This window comes from Sarcophilus harrisii, chromosome 1 (genome assembly GCF_902635505.1).
Source record: "Sarcophilus harrisii chromosome 1, mSarHar1.11, whole genome shotgun sequence".
In the NCBI taxonomy this organism is placed as follows: Eukaryota; Metazoa; Chordata; class Mammalia; order Dasyuromorphia; family Dasyuridae; genus Sarcophilus; species Sarcophilus harrisii.
The window spans coordinates 85,696,651-85,719,081 of NC_045426.1; the positions used below are offsets into that span (position 1 = coordinate 85,696,651).

Below are 22,431 nucleotides of genomic sequence, written 5' to 3' on the forward strand. Positions count from 1 at the left end.
TAAAAATGAGAGCCGTGCTCCTTGGACGTCCCAGTTCACCAGTTGCTTGGGGAAAATCCTTAGACAAAAAGGGTAACAGAAACACAAACCTCTTTTCTGAAGTATAGTTCTGTGATTCAGAAAACTTTCTCACTGGATAAAACACCTTCACTCCCCCTTCCTCAGAGGAAATCAATTTTGAAACTCCCCCTTCCTCAGAGGAAATCAATTTTGAAACTCCCCCTTCCTCAGTACGTCCCCTAGGGCTACCCAACCTGTGCCTGGAGAGGCTGAAACGTTGCAGAGCACCTCCCAGATCCTCCACGTTAATGTTTCCTGGCTCAGCTGCCCAGAAGCCTCAGGACCAGAGGAAGATACTGTTCACTACCCTGGCAGCCATGGAGGCTATGTCCTCTCAGAGCCACTCTTCCTTACCTCAGGTTCCAACATCCTCAAAGTCCTTTGTTTTCTCTGTGAAATAAGGTTTCTCAGGTGCCTGGGTCACTTATAGCTTCTTTATTCCTTCACTGAATGGGATCAAGTGTTTGATTTGTTACCCAGGATAGGGACAGAACCAGGGCTGGGATCACCAGGGCCAAAGCTTTCTTCATGAAGCTTGGCCCTAGACTGGATTTCTTGGCTGTTCTCAGGGCACCGTTCACCCTGTCCACTGGATGATCTCCAAGCCCTGTCCAGAGAGGATGCAGCGATAGCTCTGGCACGGTCCGCTGGTCCAGCAGTCCATTTCAGCCACATCAGCCACATGGCAGACTCTGCTGCTCACAAAAGTCAGGCCAGTAGGACCCAGGCTCCAGAATGTCAGGCGCTGGTCAACAGAGGCAGAGACCAGGAGGTCCGGTCTCAGGACCCTCAGTCCGGTCACATGGGCAGCGTGAGCCGAAACCACGGAAAACTTCTGCACCACATGTACGCGGGACTCTGGGATGAACTTCCCGTCCTCTTGTGATGGGCCCTGTGGAATCAGGGGCATTTTAACAGCAACCAGGCAGACGTGGATGGAGCCGTCGTCACTGCCGCTGGCCACAAGATACTGCCCTGCGCGCGTCTCCCTGATGTGAAGACTGTTCACTCCACAGCTGTGCGCCTGGACGGTCAGGCAGGGGCGTCCCAGATCTAGAAAGCAAAAGCCCGTCAAAGACAAAGCCCTCTCATCAGGAAAGGAGAGCGAGCTCGAGGTGAGACGCTCCCAGGGAGGTCAATGGGGCTAGACTCACCACAAGGGGGCTGCATTCTCCCTGGCGACTCTAGGACCTGAGGTGCACGGTCTAAGATGGCAGTGATGTCCCAGAAAGCAATGCTCCCATCCGTGGCAGCGCTACACAGGACCACGCCTCTGTGAAGGGGAAAGTTTCAGAAGCTGCTGGTTACAGATGGTCCAGCCACCCCCTCTGAGGCCTGCCAGGGCATCAGGAAGGGAACCGGTCCTTTCACCCACCATTTTTAGCCCAAGCTTTTCTGGTTGAGTTTCATGAGCCAAGACAAGGCAGCCCACTAGGGTTTCCTAGAGCTACTGCTGTTCTTGCCTGGCCCAAATCCTGTCCAACCAGAAACAGAACTTTCAAACCCAGCTCAGTGAACTGATGACTCCCACACAGGTACACATCTGCACACCTCCAAGTCCGGGGCGTCCTTCCTCACCTTCTCTCCCTCTCAACCCCGTATCTGTCTTTGTTGGATAATGATGCTTCCAGTGGGCTAAGAGACTCTGGCTGGTTGAGCCAAATGTTCAGGATGTTGTATGGCACAGGGCGCTGAAGCAATTTCCTACAAGGCCTAGGCCCAACTCACCTTGTTCCAGCTCCTGCCTCGTATGTCAATGTCTGGATCTTCAGGACACAGCGCTGATGGTAAAAGGACTCTGCAAAAAGCTGTGCTTTCCGAGCTAATTCATCCACCAGAAAGAGTCTTGCAGAAAAGAAGAGGAGGAAAGCAAGATCATACAGTTATCTCCCAGGGGAGTGGCAATTTCCCTGTGCATCTAGGTATCTGGCACTTCATTTGGCTAGGTGACACAGGCAGGCCACTGAATCTTGCCACCCCTACAACAGCACTTGCCAGGGTTTTTACTCTTTCCTTCTTGTGTTCTGCGGAGTATAATGTGACACTGTTATGAACTATCCTCACTGGGCAGTATGGAGAAACCAGTCTCATATTTCACATCTGCCTAAATCATGACCTACGTGAAGAGAATTGAGAACGAACGGTGACTGGACTATGGTCTCATCCAAGAGTGTGCAGGACCAGACTGTGAAAGGTCTGTCATTTATATGGCCTGCTTTTTCTTTCCCTGTCCTTCTTTCCACCTCTGTCTCCATCTTCCCTCATATTCCCACAAAGAACCAGCGACTCCAAAGGAAGCTGTCACCAAAATCGAACGTGCTACTCACCTGACAGACCCATCACTGCAGGCTGCAGCCAGGACAAGGCCAGGACTCTGCCATGGACTGGTCACCACCACGATGGACATGTACCTGAGATCAGACAGAGCTTACTAATCCTGGTGAAGGAATAATCACCACCAGCTGTACTAAATTCCTCTCTAGTTAGTAAAGTACAGCAGTAGCTTTAGTGTGACTCAACAGGGCAGTGATCCAGCTCAGACACATTAGCCCTACAGTTGCTGCTCAAAAATAACTATGTTAAATGTTAGATCTGTTTCCCCTCTATCCAAATTTATCTCCTAAAGTTAGCGACTCTCCTCACAAGATCAAGGGTTCCCAGGGAGGGATCCCTGTGGATATGCTTCTCTCATTCTCCAGCCTACTTTCTGTTTCCTGACAATTGCCAAACCCTGTTGATTGAATCATTTTACTTCTTCAATTTCTCATTCATCCCTCCTCTTTTCCCTTTCCCTCTCACTGCCACCTTCCTAGCTAACATCCTTACTACCTCACGTGTAGAGCTTTAGACATCAATAATTCAAACAAAGTTCCTTACACCCTCCCATAAACAGAAAAACCACCCTTGTTTCATAGGGAAAAAAAGTCTCTGGCCCTCCATTTAGAATTTATCACCTTCTCCATAAAGCTTTCCTCACTCTTGCCATCCTCAGAGCACTGTGATCAACACCAATGGCAATTACAACATTTTACTTTTTACTAGTATTAAACATCCATATCTTTTCTTCTCTTTTATCCCGTTCCCCATTTCCACCCAGACCCGAGGCCAGGGCCATGCATGCAGTAAGTGTTGAACAAATAGAAGACCTCATTAGACCAGGGCTTCCTCCAAAAGACCAAGGGCCAGCTTTCCACCATCTGATGTGGGAAGGAGAGCCCAGGCCATTTTCTTACTGCTAGTAACCCTGCTTCCTATCAAGCTTCCCATGCATGAGTCAACATAGTTTATAAAGTCACCTGGTTTCAGGGTCCATCTTGATAACTTTGTGCTTGTTCTTCTGGCGGTCCCAGTGCTCATCTAAGCGGTGAGAGACCAGATGGGTAAGCTGGCAGGCGAGCCCTGCCTGGGTGCTGGGGTCTGGCGTGACCAGCAGTTGGTAGCACTGCATCTCAGCCCTACTACCAGCAGAGAAAAGGAGGGTTTGGAGTCTTGCCTGAGGCTCTCCCCCATCAGGATGCGGCCCACCCAGCGCCAGGGTCCGCACGCTGGAGATGTGGTTATTGATGGTGGCAAGCAAAAAGGCGCCAGAGGAAGCAGCTCCAAAAGCCAAGATGTTCACGGTTGTGTCTTCACTACTTGTGGCCAGGATGTCGATCGTGTGGCCCCCTTTCTGCGTCCGCACGGCCCCAACGTGCCTGACACAGGTGAGCTCCCGGCCATGCAGGGACTCCTTCAGGACCGCTGGGCAGCAGCTGCGCTCCTCGTGGACCTCATACACCAGGACGTCCCCAGCCTTGATGTAGGCGAAGACCATGGTGGCCGGAGAGTGGGCATAGCCCCAGGAGCGGTGGCCTCCGCCACAGGGTACCACGTGCAGCTTCTCGTGAGTGCTTGGGCTCCAGACCACAAAGTCAGTGGAATGGAACCCAAGGACCAGGAGGTTGCCATCAGGAGTGAAGCTGAGCCCGGCCAGCCAGTCCAGGCCTTTGCAAGGTTTGCGTTTCCACAGCGGCCGCAGCCGTCGGCCCTGCACACACAACTGCTGGAAGGAGCCGTCTCTGCCCGTGCTGTAGATGTAACCCCTGTGGAAGGTCACCGAGGTGACTCCCTGCTTCCCGTGAATCCCAAACAGAAGGTCGATCGGGGCGCCTTCCCCAGATACCCTCCGATCCTCCTCGCTGTCGGTATCACTGCCGCTCTCCCGGCCTCCTCGCTCTTCCCCACTTGGCTCAGTGGTGGCCGCTCCACAAGGAAACAAGAGCAAAGAGCCCCGGCGGTCACCACACACAAGCAAGTCCCCCTGGGGTAAGAAGGTGAGGCAGGTATGCCACCTGTGCTTGCAGAGGGGCAGGACGTAGCGCCGTCGCTCCTCCACCTTGTCCAGTCTCCCCGAAGGACCCAGCGAAACGTCCAGCCACAAGACGACACCCTCTGGGCCAGAAGCAAACAGGGCGCAGCACAGAGCATTCCTTCCTGCATCCTGGGGCTGGCGTGGGACCCAGCTCAAACTATGAACTTTCCCCTTATACAGCTTCAGGTCCCTCGCCTCTTGAGGGTAGCCGAGGGAGAATATTTTAACGTGACCCTCCAGGTTTCCCAGGGCACACACCACACCGCCACCAGGGAGCTCAACGGCTGTCAGCAAACTGTAGGACTGATAATTGACATCGTCCAAAATGAACTTCCATTGTTTAACTGTCAAGTCATAAAGATAAACGGCTCCAAGATCAGTCATCACAAGAAGCCAGGAAGGACTGACTAAAGTCACGGCTTTTGGAGACCCCTTCTTTGTGAACGCGCTAAAGTCCAGCGGTAAGAGACTGTTGTCCAGAAGCCTCTTCCCTTTAAGGGGCCAAAGCCGAATGCCCGAATCAGCTCCGCCTGTGACCACCCAGGCCTGTGTCTTGTGGATGGCCACAGCCCTGATGCTCCGACCTTTGTGTCCTTTAAAGTTCTGAATGATTTCACCCACGTAGTTCCATACAATGCAAGCTGAATCCTCTCCGATACTAATGATAGAGTTGTCCAGGAGCTTGACAGACCACACCCTGGACTGGTGACCATAACATACCAGGACACACTGGACTAAGCTGTGAGGGTTCCTCAGGTCCCCTACATTCCAGACTCGGACACTCCGGTCATCAGAGGCTGAGGCTAGAAGGCCTTTGTTCTCTAGGTAGCAGATGCTGAAGATGACCCCGGCGTGACCACTTATTCTTCTTTCTACTCCGACTCTTCTTTTCTCACTGGTGCTATCAGCTGGGTGCCAAATCACCAGCTGATTAAAGACAGTACCAGCGACTAGCACTAGCTCTTGCCAGTCCTTCCCTACCAAGCAAGCAGAATAGATCATACACACCTCATCACAGTGTACCTCCTGCAAGGCCTGCTGATGGAGGTGGTCATAAAGGACCACTGAGTTGTGTCCCAGGGCCAGGACCAGGGCAGGAGAGGCTTTTCCAGGAACCTGGATCCAATGAAGATCCCAGATCCAGTCATGAAGCTCACAAAGCTGGGACAGCCATGTCAGCTTCACTGCCTCCTCTCCCCAGCTCAATGTCAGCACACGGAGGCCTTTGCTTCCAAAGACAGCCAAGGTCGTCTCTGACGCCTGCGCAGATGCTGGGCTCTGAAGTTCCCTGATACCATGGATGTAATAATGATGGAGGACACTTGGCACAAATTGGGTCACTATAAGCTGCCCACCAGTTTTCAAACAATAGATTAGCAGGTTGGGCCCTTCACCTGGATAGCAAAATAACAAAATAAAGTCAAGATTATCAATACGTACATTATGAAGACGAAATCCCTACAATGTGACTTGAGAAGAAATATGGGGTTCATCGAGCCCTCCTACAGAATAATAGATTAAGAGTCAGAAAGGATGTCAGAGGTCATTCAGTGCCATCTCCTCATTTTATAGAAACCCAGTCAGACTGCTTTGCCCAGGGTCACAAAGGTAAGTAAAGCAGTGAGTGACCCAGAGTTTGAAAGCTGCGCCTGTGTCTCCAAACCCACCATTCCACACTGCTGCCTCGTGCCTGGATGACTTTCACCACCTGCCTCCTTCGTGCCTATTCATGTGCTTCTGAACAGAACTGAATGAAAATCACAAAACCGTGCTGATGAGGCCCACTACAAAGTCACAAAGTTCTCTAATCTTAATGGGCTCCTCCTCACCAAGTAAGACAATCCATTGCTATTCCAAGAAACCTTCTCCCCTCCCCTCAAAAAACAGACATTCACATAAATGCATTTCCCTTCTCCCTTCCTCATCTTCCTATTCTTCCACTATAAATGAAGACATCTCCATTTATTCCGGCCTCAGGTGACGAGGTGGTCTACCCCTCCCTGTGAATGGTCCCTACCATCTTTTTCAGTCATCCTTACTTCCCATATCTACTGATTCTCTTTCTGCTGCCTGCACATGTGGACACATCTCCTTCGTCTTTAAAAGAATACTTGATCCAGTTATCCCCTCTATCATTTTACATGCTTTCTTATCGTGGATGAACTTGGGAAAGGAGCTTACAATCAGTGCTCCTATTCTCTCTTCTGTAAAAATGACTTCTGGCCTCAGCAACTACCTTCTCTATAGTTACTAATGCTCTCTTGAATACCAAATTTAAAAGCTTTTTCTCAGCTGCCAAAATGATCCATCTAACCACATCACCTCACAATCAATAAAGCATTTTTAAGCATCTACTGTGCGCCAGGCAGGACATAAAAAAAGTCAAGACAGCCCCTGTCTTTAAGGAGCTCACAATTTAATGGCTTCTTTGCTCAATGAACCTCAATTCATCCCTATTACCACCAGGATCAAAAATAAACTCCAAATGTCATTTAAATCTCTCTAAAATCTGGACTCTATTTTGATATTCAGCTACATTGGTCTACTTGTAGTTCCTAGATTATGGCACCCTGGACCTTTGTGCCTTTACATTCACTGGTTTTCTCCCACACTTGGAAGATTCTAAATCTCACCTTTCTACTCTTCCTAGATGCTTGTAGGAGACTGCTTATCTTATATGTACCTAGTAAGTTATGCACAATCTTCTTTAAAATGTAAACTCCTTTAAGACAGGGTTTTTGGGGGTTTTTTTTGCCTTTCTTTGCATTCCAAGGATTTGACAAGATACAGAAATGCTTGGTGATTAACTATTTGGTTGCTCTATCTCTAATTTGTTCCACTAACCTACTTATTTCTGTAAGTGTGTGGAATCAATTTAAATAATCTTTATAAATAAATAAATTCAATCATGTGTGAAAGGATGGGAAATTATTAAAATTAAAATGGAGAAATGAAAATCAAAAAGATGAAACCCACAAGGATATCAAAGAATTATCAGGGATGGATAGATTAGATTTGAACAGGAGCCTTATAGACTTTTGCCCCTCTCCCTTTTAAGGTCATCTTCCCCCCAAAAGAATTTAAGAACCTAAGCTCCTTGAGGGCAGGGATTGGCTATGGGAGTTTGCCTCTTGGACAAGGAAGGATTGGGAGAGCTGAGAAGTGACTCACAGCCTCACAGGACAGCTCAAAGAACCAAAGGAAGAAATGCTTTGGTTACATTATGCTTAAAATTGGGTGTAATATATATCTCATAAGGGAGGATGGTAACCTGGAAAGGATGCTGAAGGATGAAGTAGGGCTAACTAAACCCCCCAAAAGCTTAACTTGGCCTCTGTAAGTGTATTCCCAGTCTAACAAATGGGGTACACCCATTTCTGCAAGAATGTAAAATAAATATTTCTTGATGTAGGTCAGTAGCTCTTGGTAAGATATTTTATTTCTTAAATTCATCAACTTTTTTTCCCTTCCAGTTGAAGTCTGAAGCTGCAGATAACAACCAAATAGTTGCTAGAGGCCACAGATATCCACGTCTCTGGCAGCGAGAATGCAACATTTTTCGGAGCCAAGGACATTAGAGATGCGGGTTATGCCCTGCCGGCTTTGAGGCGTATGAAGCATTTTGTAACGACAAGCTGGCCCTGGGACAGCTGGATTCTGGGGTTGTGGCAGTCACTCAGGTGGCCAAAGAACTCTGAAGGGGTGAGCACAGGGGACTGGCCTAGGGGCTCCCGAAAGCTGGAAAGGGCATGAGGTCAGCTCAAACTTTGGGGGTCCAACGCGGTTCCAGGGCAGCTCGCACCTGAGCATGCGGATTTCTGGCTCGCCCCTCCCTGCACCCCTTCGAGGTATTTTGGTAGGGCTGGGGAGGGCGGCATTTGCATTTTATTCAAGAAACCTACACAGACAGAGCTGCTTCTAATTCAGCACCTTAAGGAAGCCAATCTACACTGTTTACCTCATCTGCTTTACCACTTACACGGTCCCAAATACCATTCCCTGCGGCTGTCGGGGAAAGCACCCGACTTGTGGCTCACAACCTCCGGCTCGGCTGCTCCCGCCGGGTCTCCTCTGGCCTCCCGCAGCAAAAGGCCCCTAAACGCTCCCTCGGCCGGGCGTGGCCCGGGGCCGCCCCGCCGCAGGGGAGCCCGTTCGACCGCACCCTGCCGCTGGAAGCCGACCCAGGCCGAGTACCACAGGAGGGGCTTGCCTGTGCAAGGTCCCACTCAGGCCTGCGGCCGCAGCTTGGTCAGCCCGCCTCTGCCTGACTCCGGGTAAAAGCTGCCTCAGTTTCCCGCCCTGCAGATACGCTCCCTCAGCCCGACTCCCGAGAGTCCTCGCCAAGCCCCGCTCCAATCGGCTGCTGCAGCCTGGCGGGACAAAGGGTCCGCCCTAGCGGGGGAACGCCTCGGCCGAGGACGCGAAAACCGGGATCCGCGCGCCCGGGCCCCGCCCACCGCAGGCCCCGCCCGCCCCGGGCCCCGCCCACCGCAGGCCCCGCCCGCCCCCGGGCCCCGCCCACAGCAGGCCCCGCCCGCCCCGGGCCGCGGGCAGAGGGGCCTCACACGTCTCCGGAGCCGCGGCCGGTCCCCCTTACCTGCCACCACTCGGTCCCCCACACACTCCAGGGCGGTGATGGGCGCCAGCAGCAGCAGGGAATCTGCCTTCCCTCTGGGAGATTCCATGACCGGCGCACAGACGGGCCGAGGCGCGCGCACGCAGGGTCCTGACAGGCGCCCGACTCGCGCGCACAAGCCCAAGGCGGCACCGCAGCCAATGAGCGGCCCATTGCGGACCGGCGTCCCGAGCGGCGCCTTCCGAAGTCGGCAATCATTGGCCAGCTTCATTTCAAGACCGCCCCTTCGCCCTACCAAGCCGCCAATGGACTGTTCCCCACAACCCACGTGATTCAAAGCCCGTCCCCGTCTGCTCTGGGCCCCTTCCGCAACTAAGCCTCGCCGCGACCTTTGCCCCGAGAGTCCCACAGAGTCCGAGCCATTTGTTTTGATTTTTTTATTTGGCCTTTTTAGAAGGGCTTCGGGTGCGCACGCGGGGCACACACATACACACAAGGGAAGGGGCTGTCTCTGCCCGGCCGGGACCCCCGAGAGGCCTGGGACTATCCCCGGCCGTGTCTCCTCCGCGTGGCGCCGACCGACTTCCCGAGGCTCCCCGAGAGCTTCCGGCCGTCCTTCCCGTGCTGCGAGCGCGGGGGCCAGTGAGGGGCAAGGGCCGGGGTCGCCCTTAGCTTCTCGCGCTTGGGGCCCCTTTGGCGGGTCTCCCGTCAGGCGCCCGTGAGAGTGTGTGAAGCGGGGAGAAGCAAAGGGAAAGCTGCCCCCAGGGGCCGCGGGGCCGCCGGACGCGGCGAGGGCCCCGCGACGGGAGGGAGCCGGCCTCGTGAGGAACTCCTCTAGCCCGCGGCAAGCAGCCCCCGGGCCTGGCCTTCCCGTTAGTCTCGCCCCTAACGGGCACCTGACTTTAAATGAGAAAATAAACAGCCCCCAAACCACCGCTTCCCGCCCTACAAGTGTGACTATTGCACTTTAAGTTTCCCTTTTTTCCTAATAACCTGTACTTCGGCATGATCAAAGCCTGTTTTCCCCTGAGAAGAAGCCATTGGCGGGCCGCGCTTCTCGTTGCTGCGGCTAAGGCTCCTGGTCCTGGCTCTGTCATCAAAGCCCGGGCCCTGGACAAGTCACTGCTTCCTAAGTCTGAGGGTCCTCGGTGAAATGAGAGGGCGGACCACCTGACCCCGAGGCCCCGCTCCGCTCTGACGGGCCGCTCCCAAAGCCGAGGCGGGAAGCTCCGAGGGCGGCAGCAGTCCGTGATTACAGAATCCGTGAGCTGACCCCGGGCCACTCCGGGACAGTGCAACAACAACAACAAAAAGGAGCCCGTCCCTCCGGGGTCCCGGTTCCCAGAGAGACCCAGCCGTTAGCCAGAAGGCTACCACCCTGGCCCGCTCCTCCCCCACTCTCCTGCAACTCTAAAAGCACCAAAGCGGCATCCCCGCCAGGTGACAGCGACATTTCTACAAATAACTCAAGGGCTGAAATTCTCAACTACAGGGTGTAAAGCGAGAATCAAGACTGGCCAATTTCCCTCCTTGCAGACACACACACACCTCTTAAAAGCCTGCTTTCCTCCTCTCCTCCCGCAGGCTGCTGCCCTCAAAACAAACCTCTCTCTTCTCCAGCCGTAGCCTGGGCCTGTACCTGGAAGCTACTGACTAAGGGAGGAGTGCTAGGGAAATATGGGAAGCCCAGGTACAACTCAGTAGTACCCAGGTGAACTCTCTTGGGCTCCAAGTAAATTCCTTTTTTAAAAATCCTTTCAGGCCTTTTTTCCCCCAGGAGAAATTCCATGGACCCAGGGCAAGAGGGCTTCTCTGAGCGTGCATGGTTGCCTGCTGCCATCACGCCACACTCCTCCCTAAGTCAGCCTTCTGACCACCCCAAGCCTGATACCTCGGCTCTCATCCTAGAGCCTCCAAAATGAGGGAAGGTTGGACCCCCCCAGGCTTGGGGGCCTTCCTGGTAGAAAAGGCAAAACTATCCGTCTCCAGCCAAAGCCAACTGTGCCAAGGCTCCCCCGGCTGTCCCAGAAGCTGCTGCTCCCGGGCTGGCTGGCTGGCTCTGACTCCCCCGGCACCGTCAGAGCTCTACATGCACATTCTTGTAAGACTTGTCCACTGTCCACTCCGTCTGGGCCCCGAGCTCCTCCTGGGCATAACGAGCCATCTCCTGATGGAACTGGATCTGGCGACTCTTGCTGGGGTCTACATTGATCCAGTTGTTCGCTATCCATTTGGTTCCCTGGGTGACCAGACAGCCACCGTGCAGCGAATATTCATCCAATTCTCCTACCCAACCTGGAGGAAGAAGAAGAAAGCAGCATAAGCCACCCAGCAGAAAACAGTATGGCTAGGGAAGAGCTCACTTACCTGTCTGAAAGGACCAGGATTCACAAATTATGGGGGGGGAGGGGAAGGGAGTCACAGTTTCCTGTCTTTCCAAATATAAAATTTTTTTCTCCGGCCCCAGTCTCTCTTCTGAGCTCCACATCCCCAACTTCCTCATAGGACAGCCTTATCTGGGTATGCTCTACATCTTTTCCCTTAAAATACCACCTTGAACTACCTAAGGAACCTCTCATATTCATAACTTCTTTCCTTTCCCCTGCTCTCTCCATATTCAGTCAGTTAATCTATTACATTCTACAACATTCCTTAACTCCATTCTATTGCATTTTTTATCATCTGTCTTTCCCCATCTGTAAACTACTTGAAAGTAAGATTTGCTTTTTTTTTCTTTTGTCTTTTCACCTGCAGTACTTAGCAAAGTGCCTGTTGAGTGCTAAGTTCTTTAATGCTTGTTGATTAGTTGCCTATATGAGCACAGGGTCTTGCTGTTGTTCGGTGATGGCTCTATGTGACCCCATGGACCACATCACACCAACACTGTTCATGGGGTTTTCTTGGCAAAGGGAGTGCAGTGGTTTGTTATTTCCTTCTCCAAGGGATTAAGGCAAACAGAATTTTAAGCGACTTGAGCAGGATCGCACAACTGGTGTCTGAGGCTACCACCTCCATAAAGCTTGCCCCGATCTTTAGTATTTCTCGAACTGTGCCAAAAAGGACCCTAAAATATTCTAACTTTTTCCTTAAGCAAATATATCTTTTGTTAAGAGGCATTAAAAACAATCATTTTAGAGGAATTTACTCCAAGGCTGCCAAAGTTTTGTTTCAGTTAAAAACTGAAGGATCCTAGTCCCATGAAAACGTTTGAGAAACAATTTCCAATAGTGTGCATTACAAGAATTTGTCTTTCTATCATCTTCTCCCCATGAGTTACAAAGGCAAAGGGCCACATATCCAAGTACAGCAGCCATTCGTGGGCTTGATCCCCAGACTGATACAGCAGCTGTTAGCCCCACTGTGTCTTAAAAACCCTGAACTTAAGGAATCCACCGGTCTTAGCCCCCTCAAAGAACAGGGATTATAGCTTGCCAACTCTACCACTTCTGGCATTATACTTCTAAATTTCTTCTCAGTACCAGACATAGTGTTCTATACACGATAGGCATTTAAGATGATGTTCATTGTGAAGATATTTATTCTTTTTCAGATGCCTTCACCACCACCTTTCTCCTTGTCCAAACTTTGCCAATCCTTCAAGGCCCACCTCCTATCCTATCTTTTTCAAAAAACTTCCTGGGATTACATCAGCCCAAACTAATCTTTCCTTCCTTTAAGATCTGCTTGCACTCAACTCTACCACTCATGATGTACAGAGCTAGTATGGATTTAGATCATCTAATTCAACTAACTCATGATACTGGGGAAAGAGGAGCCTCAGAGAAAGGACTTTTTCAAAGTCCCACAGGTGGAAGGAGTTTTCCAATTCACTTTTGTTCTTCTTATTCACTGTACTATCACCTAATATCTCCACTTATGTGTGTATCCTGTTTGGCCATCTATACTATAAGCTTTCTTTTTTTGTCTTCATTGAGTTGGGGTTCACTGACTTGCCCAGGATCACCCCGGTAGTCTTTGTTAAGAGTCTCAGGTTGGTTTGGAACTCAGGTCCTCCTGACTCCTGGGCCAGTGTTCTGGGGCACAACCAGCTGCCTCAATAGTTTTTTGAAAGTAGAGACTGACTTCCCTTTCATAGCACAAGGGTCAGAACAAAATTGGGGTGCTTTTATTCACCACAGTTAATGTTGCCTCAGCCCCTCTTGTGTCAATCCCCAGGCCACACATCTGTTAGGTGACAAAGGGCACTTTGGAAAGTGTCAAGTGAATCTTTCATGGAAATGGAAAGTTCAAAAAGAAGGATGTTGGTGAAGAAGAAAAGAGGGTAAGGGGAGGGAATGTCAAAAAGGGATTGTACAATTCAGACCCGTTTCTGTTAAGGTGAGGAGACACTGATGCTTTGAACCCAGAATGTCAGGGGATCGTTCTGTCCAACCCCTCACATCCAGGCCAGGGGACGAAGTGACCGACGATGAGGTGGGACAGAGCTGGTGAAAGTGACTCTCAGGAATGCTGGGGTCCTGACAAGAGGGGAAACCTGCCGGCTCCCTCATGGAGGGCAGAGAGTCGGGCGCTGTACCTTGTCCATCAGACAGGTAGTTGTACCAGAAGACAGCAGTCCCTTGCCGGGGCTTCACTCTCAGGTTTCCCTTGTCACAGTGTTTGCGGGTATCTCGGAGATCGACATCGTTCTGGATCAGAGACTGCAAGTGGCACAGCAAGTAGTAAGTGTTTGTGCTGCCAACACAGGAAGAGCCTAAGAGAGAGGCAAGGGGTGGGTAGGTATTTCTGATTCCCACCTCTTGCCAAACTGCCCATATCTGGGGCTACCAGAAAGCCAGGTGAGATAGAGCCCCCAACCACCTGCTTTAGTCCCCAAGGCAGGTTGTGAGCTGTTTCCACCTAATGTTAGAGCCTGAAGAATCAGGACAGGAAAAAATTTTCACTAAAAGCAAAGGGACTCTTTCCTTTCTCCCAAGTCATCAGAAAAAGCCAGTTCCTGTCATCTCAGGAAGCTACACAGGAAGAAAAAGATTTCTCAGCTGAAGCCCTGACCCAGGTCATACTGTAAAATGGCTTCTACCTGGGTCAATCTTCATTCCTCTTCTTCAGATTCTGCAGGTCAAGTTAACCCAATCTTTCACTTTTTTCTGGAGATCATCTAGTCACTTTCAGAAAGGGCTATGGTGGCAGAAGTGCGTATAAGGTAAGCCATTTAGGCTACAATACTTGTTCTCTTACCAGTTCATCATAGGTTCTGTTATCTGCCACTGGAAAGGTTGTCTCCCCACCACCAGTGACATTGTTCAGGTAAAACAGCACAGTTACATAGCTGTAAGGCAGAAAGAGGAAAGATAACAATTAGGATCTCGGAATCAAAATTGAAGGTCTTTTCATTTCTAAAATATATAAAGAACTGAGTCAAATTTATAAGAATACAAATCATTCTCCAATTGATAAATGGCCAAAGGATATGAACGGGCAATTTTCAGATATAGAAATGGAAACCATATATGCTCATATGAAAAAATGCTCTAAATCACTATTGATTAGAGAAAAGCAAATTACAACAATTCTGAGGTACTACTTCACACATTTCAGATTGGCTAAGATGACAGAAAAAGATAATGACAAATGTTGGAGGGTATATGGGAAAACTGGGACACTGGTACATCGTTGGTGGAACTAACCATTCTGGAGAGCAGTTTGGAGCTATGGCCAAAGAGCTGCAAAACTGTGCATACCGTTTGATTCAGTAGTCTCACTACTGGATCTATATCCCAGAGAGATTGTAAAAGAGGGAAAAGGACACATAGGTACAAAAATGTTTACAGCACCTCTTTTTATGGTGAAAAGGAATTAGAAACTGAATGGATGTTCATCAATTGGGGAAATGGCCAAATTAGTTATAATATATGAAGGTAATGGAATATTTTTGTTCTATAAAAATATTAAGAGGTTGACTTCAAAAAAGCCTGAAGAGACTTACATAAATTTATGCTAAGTGAAGTGAGCAGATCCAAAAGAACCTTGTACACAGTAACAACAAAATTATGTGACAATCAACTATGATAGACTTAGTTCTCAGTAATGCAATGATCCAAGTTCCACTTGGATCCACTTTCCAATATACTTTGGATGGAAAAAAGAGAGAGAACTATGGAGATTGAACATGCTGTGTTCACTTTTTTCCTTTTTCTTGTTTTTTTTTTCCTCTCTTGATTTGTTTTTTTTCTCCCAACATGACACATAAGGAAATATTTTTTAAAAAATGAATGTATAACAAAAAATGTTGTTTCAATATGTAACTGGGGAAAATAAAAATCAAATACAAAAACCCCCAAAATTGAAGCCTCATGATATGCAAGAAAGGGAGAAAAATGAAGGTGGAAAATTGTTAGTCCCCTTCTCAAACTATGTCTTCTGTCTGATTAATTTTTTAATCAAGACACAGGATGTCTTGTCTCTTGGCAAGAGAGATTCAAGTCCTGCTGATCCAGGAAAAATCACATCCAGAGTTTGATAATCAGTTCCAGGTGCTACATTTTAAGAGGACATTAACCACCTGGAGGGTGAACAAGGGCAACTGGGATGGTGAAGGATACAGAAGCCATGTTACATGAAGAACTGGAAAGGCTGAACCTCATAAAGGGGGAAAAAAGCTATGGATAATGGGGCAGAGGTAGAGGCAGGAACATAATTTCTACCTTTCAGTTTCTAAAAGGCGATCATGTGGGGAAAAAAGGTTAGATTTGTTTTGCTTGGCCTGGGAGAGCAAAAAGTAGGTAGAAGTTGCAAAGGGTCAGATCTCATCTTGGTAAGAACTTCCTTACAATTCAAAGCAGTCAAAAGGTAAATATCCCCTTAACCAGAGTATGTTGAAGGGTCAATCTATACAAAGCCTAGCAAGACATACTGGGCACATTGGATAGAGAATTGGCCAGAGTGTAAAGATCGTTCAGGTTCAGGTTCAAGTTCCACCACAAGTCAGAAGGATGATTCTGGGCTAAGTCACATCATTTTGCAATGATCTGAAATAAATTGCTTAACAGTTATTGATTGGCATTAGATAGAATCCCCTCTCCTGGAATTCTAGCTGAGGTCAGATGTCCTTTTTTCAGGGAGTTCTACTCTGGAGGATTAAAGTAAGTGAACTTTTAACTTTAAAGACTCTTCTCGGGGAAGCAATAAACTGGGAATAACATCTTTACAGTTAAAGGTTCTGATAACTTATACAGACCACATCTGAATTCCTCCTCTGGCAAGCTCACTAGCCTTATTCTCTAACAGTCACAGAGATTCCAATAGTTTGGAACTAGACGGAATCTTAGGGGGTCCACAAATCCAGTTCCCCCATTTTGCAGAGGAGGACACTGAAACCCAGATGGGGTGATTTTTCTTCTTTTTCCTCCCATCTTTCCATTACATTGCAGGGTTAAGGGGAGACCCTTACCGACAGGAAGTTTCAAAAGGGGACGTTTCATTAGCGATGAGTTTTGTGTGGCTGCAAGCTGTTTCTGGGAACACCGGCCCACTGTCCATGTGGGCATGGTAATGGCCACCCTGGTCATAGCGGACCACCTGCATGGGCTCACTGTGTTCCACAATCTGTCTGGGCAGACGAGTGAGACGGAGCACCCTGGCAGAGAAAGCACAGCAGAGAAGAGGTCCTGAGGGTTCCTGCTGCTTCCGAACGTGGAATCCTGACCTCCTTCAACAGCAACATTTCTAGATGGGCTTCTTATCCTCCTCAGCCATGCCTTTCCAAAGTGGTGCCCTCTGAGGAGCCATGGAAATGACACTGAGGTGACCGTGGCGAGTCTCCGCACCTCTCACGTGTGAAATGAGTTAGTCCTGGGAGGACCCTTCCAGCTCTAAATCTAGAGCAACCTTTGAGCCAGGTCAGCCATCCTTGGGAGCCAGGCAAATTACTCTGACATACATATTCTAGGGACCCCAAGATCTGGATATCATACCCCCTCTCCCCATGCTCCCCAGGAAAATATCCAGCAGAAGAGATTTATTCATATGATTGAGAAGCCACTCCCAATGTATCTGGTGGGACTGCAGCCCCAGGCAGTCTCCAATCCTGGGTCATTCTTGCCCCCAGTAGGAAATATATTGGGAGATGGAAGATCCTCAAAATAATCAGAACTCCACGAGTTAGGAAATCTCTTTGGACTTATACCCTCCCTCACCCCAACAACTCCAAAATGAACTTGAGTTAATGGCAGTTCCCTCAGTGAATTACATTCCAAATCCCATCTAAACAGAGAAGACAGCTCAGTGGGAAGGAGTGAGATTAGATTTCCATTAAGATTGGTCTGAGAGCTGGAGCTAATCAGTTCATCTGGAGAACTTCTCCACAGAGCTAAGGAAGCAAGCTTGAACATCCTTCCATTCCTAAACTATACAGTCACACCAGGAAAGGACCTAGGGAGAAGGGCTGACTGAAGATGGGGACAATTCACCACAAGAGATCCTTACTGATAATTAACTGAAAACAAACAACCAAACCTTTTAAAATTCTAATTGTATCTAGTTAACCCCTAATTAGAGTATATTTGTTTTAATTAAACACCACCTGCCTTTCAATTCATTACAACCCAATTTTTAACAAATGTCCTATTTAATGTCTCATTAACTAGAGTTTGCTAAATCAATTTAATACATTCCACACTTTCCCCCAAACTTCCTAGTCTGCCTCCACTTTATACAATACAAAGTTAGGTCCCCAGGGACACAAAACTTAAGCCAGCCTCACTCCTACCCCGCCATGTACTGAAGGGGCTGCTCCTAGTAACTGGACTGGTCTGGTCTTGTGCTTGGGTTTATACCCATATTGACCCAAAATTTTCAGTTCCAGAGCTGTGAAAAACAGGACCAACTGTCCAACTCCAGTTTCCCAGCCCATTCCACAGTCTAGATGTGGATGGCACTTCTTTCCAGGCTGCTAAAGAAGGAATTCTTCCTGGGAGGCAGCTCTGAATGCTCTAAGTCACTCCCCCTGGACCCTATTCTGAGAAACCTCTGGCCCAGGGTTTGAGAGGGCAGCTTGGCAGTTTCCCCTTTTAAATGGATAGTCCCTGGGTTTCTAATTTGTCTCTCCACAAAAGGCCTCATTCAGAAAGCTTAGGAACCAAGTTCTAGCCTAGCTAGGTGACCATTCACCCTCCCTGAGACTCAGTTTTCTCACCTATAAAAGAGGTATATAAATATTTGTTTTACCTGTCATAAAGTTAAAATTCTTTGCTCAACCAAGATGTTTGCATACTTGTTACATGATACATGTTTTGGTACTTTTGTACCATATAAAAAAATCTGTTTTTATAATTTTCAAAGCCAGGCATCTTTCCATTAAACATTCACATTGTATCCTAGAGCTACATTTCTAAGTGTGTCTCCTGGGGGAAGAGTCACCACAGAACTTTAGAAAGCAACAACCTTTTTCTTTTGAAGGACCTATGCTGGCAGATAGCCTTTCTGATTCCCTTCTCCTACAGCAGTAAAAGCCACGCCACATCATTCACAATTTTATCCTTGTCCGAAGCTGACAGTGGCTGGCAGCTCAGGGCTACCACACCCAGGACAGCCACCATGCGTGACTTTGCTCCTAGCCCCACTTTGGGCACCGGAAAAGCCAGCCATCTGGAGCAGCGAAAAGCTAAGCCAAGTCCTGTAGCCTACACTGGTATCTTTCTTTTCTCTGCCATGTACAATGCTTCCTCTCCCCCTCTGCTTGCTAGATGGAAACCAGTGTGCCAGGAGCACACAGCTGTCCTAAGGCCTCACCTCTGCCGGATGGATCTCATGACCTGATGGGCGCCCTCGCCCTGGTACAGCCAAGTGTGCTGGCTATTGCGCACCAGGTCGCTCACCTTCACCTTCTGACTCCCCATGTACTTGTGGAAGTCCCTGAGGTTTAACTGCTTAAACTCCTCCAAACTGAGCACACCTGTGGAGAGCAAAGAGAAGAGACCTTTGTTGGTACCGCTGGATGCTGGGTTTACCCTCGCACACACTGGTGATCCCTTGGGTCCAACACGACCTTAGTTCTTTGTAGCCGCTGTAAGTCAGTAAGTCCTTAATACGGACCGGGTGCCTGACTGGGATTAAACTACAGCTGGAACATGGTTTTAGGAGTGATAGAGCATCTTCAGGAGAACATGCCAAACAGGCAATGTCCGGGGACTCATGGTCTTGGTCTTCAAGTGTTGAAAGGGCTGTCCCATGGAGGTGAGAGGAAACATTCTTTGTGGCTCCAGAGAGCAGAACTAGGAAAAGGAATAAATGTACATTGAAGAAGATTTTGGTTTAACATAAGGAATGAATAACACATGTCTTCCTGAATATAACAACTTTCCCACAAAGTTGGCCAGTGATGGAGCAGCCTACTCCTCAGCAATGAAAGAGTTTAAATAGAAGCTGAATGACCACCTGTCAAAAAAGGAATGAAAAATACAGGAGGAATTTTTGCACTGAGGATAGACTACCAAATGACCTGTGAGGTTCCTTCCAGCTTTAAAATTCTATGATTTGTAAACCTCCCTCTGCTCTAACAGCATGCTAGTACTGAGTATAAGCCCCTCTGAATCTATGGCCTAAATCCTAAAAAAAAAAAAAAAAAAAAAGTTCCCAAAATGATCCCAATGAGAAGAGACGATTACAGCCTTGTACTAGTGTATAAGGGCAGGCTGCTGGGTAAAACATCCATTCCTCTCAGAATGACCTTTTCAGGGAAGGAATCTGGGTTTTTAATACCCAGAATGAGCTGAAAGAAAAGTCCAACATGTTTTCTAAGGGCAAAGTGTGACAGCTGAGCATTCAAACAAAGACTTCCAGATGTCACAGACTATTAGGGCTGCTCGCCCCAGGCTTTCACCTCTCTCAGGGGCCAAAAAGGAATCCACAAGTGTTAGTACCTACTAGAAATCCCATCTTGGTACTGCCTGTTCAATGCAGCCCTTCTAATTGTGTTCATATAGTTCCTGACTATCTTGGCAGGCAGATTTCCAAAGATTTTATATGATTTACTGTATTTTAAATGGAATTTTTTTTTAACTCTTGCTGCTGGACTTTGTTGATAACATATAGAAATGCTGATGATTTATGTGGACTTATTTTGTACCCAGCAACTTTGCTAAAGTTGTGAATTATTTCTAGTGGTTTAGTTGATTCTCTAGAATTATCACTCTAGAGTGATAATTTGGTTTCCTCATTACCTACTCTAATTCCTTTAATTTCTTTTTCTTCTCTTATTGCTAAAGCTAACATTTCTAATACAATATTGAATAGTAATGGTGATAGTGGGGCAACCTTGCTTCACTCCTGATCTTACTGGGAATGGTTCTAGTTTATCCCCATTACTTATAATGCTTGTTGATTATTTTAAATAGATGCTACTGATCATTCTAAGGAAAACTCCATTTATTTCTATACTTTCAAGTGCAATGTAGCCCTTCTAAAGAGCAGGTTTTCTTGTGTGTATGTGGGAACCATCTAAATAAGATGTTTTTCCGAGGTTTCTCACTTGTGTGCTTTTTTTTTTTTTTTTTTTTTTTAGCAGAAATTAAACAGATTGCAAACGCATCTGAGACTAATGTAAATGTCTGAGTTTAGTATTTCTGCCACAACTCCATCTTCCTTGACTCCAAGGTAGAGACAAAAAACCCCCAAGAGCCCAAAGAAATAAAACCACTTTTCCATAATTAGATTAGCTTGTGAAAATCTACTGAGACATTTCCCTGAGTTTCTTGGGTCTTGATTACCTGAGGCTATAAAGGAAGTGAAAACCTGCAGGTCGAGGGAGATCTTTAGAGGCCCATATCCTGGCTGAGCCTCTGTCTCCCCCAGGGACAGGCACCATTGCTTATCAGCAGGTCATATTAAGTCTTCCCATCTTACTTAGGTGTCAGAGCTTACAGACCACTGTCATCTGAGCCCTGCCCAGAGTGTCTCAGTTGTTGAAAATGACCTGTCTTGCTCACAAACTGAGAACAGTAGGTGGCAAGTTTTATCTAAAGTGAGGTGAGACCAAGTCCAGTGATGAAAATGTCACTAAAGCTCCTCTTTTGGTTATTTCTGAGTGCCAGGACCCCACCACAGAAAGCCTGGCTAGCCCTTCAGCAGCCTGGGATGGGCAGACAGGATGGAGGCTCAGGGGCTTTCTTGTGCTAGGATGCAGACTTCCATCTTTCCTCCAGTGACTTTTCTCTTGGATCTCCCTGCCCCGGGGCTTTGTCTGGTTCTCCCCCAGAAATCAGAAATGATAGCATCCTTATTCCAAACGACTCAAGCCCCTCCACAATCTGCCATTACTTTATCTTTCCAGCCTTCCTCATCCAATTGCCTTTATGACCCCACACTACTCTCACTTCCTCAAACAGTCCTTGTGCTTCCATGATCTCTGTGCTTGGTATATTTTCCCCTTCCCTCTTTACCTGATGAATTACCTACTATTCATCCTTAAAACCCCAGCATGCCCCTCCTTCAGGAGTAGGGATTCCTTGATCTTCTCTTCTTTTCTCCACTGAGAATAGCATTTCCTCTCAGACCTCACTTTACTACTACCAAAAATATTTATCATGAAACAGTGAATGTTACAGTTATTTATAATTCATTTTGAAAGCTCCAAATACATACTTAATCTATCAGAAAGATTAGGAAATGGACCACTATATATTCAGGCTTTTCCACACATAAGGACAGGAGAAAGTTGAAGAAGAAAAAATGAGAGACCACAACTCCAAAGGGCTTGGCATATACTGGAATAAATTGGAGCCCTCTATGGAGAGGACTAAAGGTGACATCCTCTCCACAGCCCTGGCTATGGATTTTTAGGAAATAGTTGCCTGGATTTGTAGTTGCTCCCAAAGAGGGAATGGCTGTGAACATGGGGACAACTGAGCAACACAAGCCCCACTGCCACCTAAAATGACTGCCCAGGACTCAAAAGCCCATTTCTTTCAAGGAACTCTCCAGGTGCAATACTTGGTGATCATGGAGCATAAGGGTGGCCCAGAGAATATCCCTCCTGCGGCCCAGGCTTCATGCCAATCTCTCCATTTTCTTTTTCATTTGAATCCTCCCTCTATCCGTTCTGTTGTCTCACACTTCTATATGCCGATCAAACCCCCAACTTTTATGAATAAACACACTTTGATGAGAAGGCTGAGGCACAAAGCCTGGCACAGAGTTCATGCTCAATAGAGGTTGGTCCTCTTACTCATCTCTAAGCAACAGTACCTTTTACACTTAAAACCTCCTAAAGTTTCCCAATCTGTCTCACAAAAGAATTATCTTGATAGGATAAAAAATAGGGGTGCAACCCCCTTATTTCTAGGACAACAGGACTCGAACCCATACCAAAGAGCTCAAAACCCTTTGTGCTCCCACTACACCACATCCTAGTAAGGTCAGCTAAAAAGCTATCGGGCCCATACCCCGAAACAAATTTTGGCCTCCAGTCCTCCTTGTCTGACACTGA

At 47.9% G+C, this 22,431-nt stretch overlaps 2 protein-coding genes across 3 annotated transcripts in view; both read right to left on the reverse strand.

Moving 5' to 3' along the window:
• Positions 1–455: 455 nt before the first annotated feature.
• On the reverse strand, positions 456–10,657 carry WDR6 (WD repeat domain 6). The gene is made up of 6 exons (XM_031959517.1): positions 9,009–10,657; positions 3,357–5,805; positions 2,388–2,471; positions 1,789–1,905; positions 1,215–1,333; positions 456–1,113 (listed from the first exon to the last, which is right to left on the reverse strand). Exons 1-6 carry the CDS (start codon positions 9,256–9,258, stop codon positions 638–640), a joined length of 3,495 nt encoding a protein of 1,164 aa, XP_031815377.1. The 5' UTR covers positions 9,259–10,657; the 3' UTR covers positions 456–637.
• Positions 10,658–10,768: 111 nt separating this feature from the next.
• P4HTM (prolyl 4-hydroxylase, transmembrane) overlaps positions 10,769–22,431 on the reverse strand; it is a 29,021-nt gene continuing 17,358 nt past the window's right edge. The window contains exons 5-9 of one of the 2 annotated variants that reach the window (XM_031959574.1): positions 18,738–18,900; positions 16,399–16,584; positions 14,187–14,277; positions 13,525–13,648; positions 10,769–11,282 (exon numbers count right to left, since the gene is read on the reverse strand). In XM_031959574.1, coding sequence (XP_031815434.1) covers positions 11,065–11,282; positions 13,525–13,648; positions 14,187–14,277; positions 16,399–16,584; positions 18,738–18,900 — 782 coding nt within the window. In that variant the 3' untranslated portion in view covers positions 10,769–11,064. Of the gene's footprint in view, positions 11,283–13,524; positions 13,702–14,186; positions 14,278–16,398; positions 16,585–18,737; positions 18,901–22,431 lie in introns of those variants that run through there. The other variant, XM_031959583.1, reaches the window with a different exon arrangement.

Bases quoted from the DNA above. Each gene is read 5' to 3' on its own strand.
- WDR6 (XM_031959517.1), bottom strand. From the start codon at position 9,258: ATGAAGCTGGCCAATGATTGCCGACTTCGGAAGGCGCCGCTCGGGACG. The intron at 2,472-3,356 runs GTGACTTTATAA...GTCTGATCTCAG, and splicing joins AAGATGGACCCTGAAACCAG to GTACATGTCCATCGTGGTGG. The intron at 1,334-1,788 runs GTGAGTTGGGCC...TCCCCTTCACAG, and splicing joins GAGGCAGGAGCTGGAACAAG to AGGCGTGGTCCTGTGTAGCG.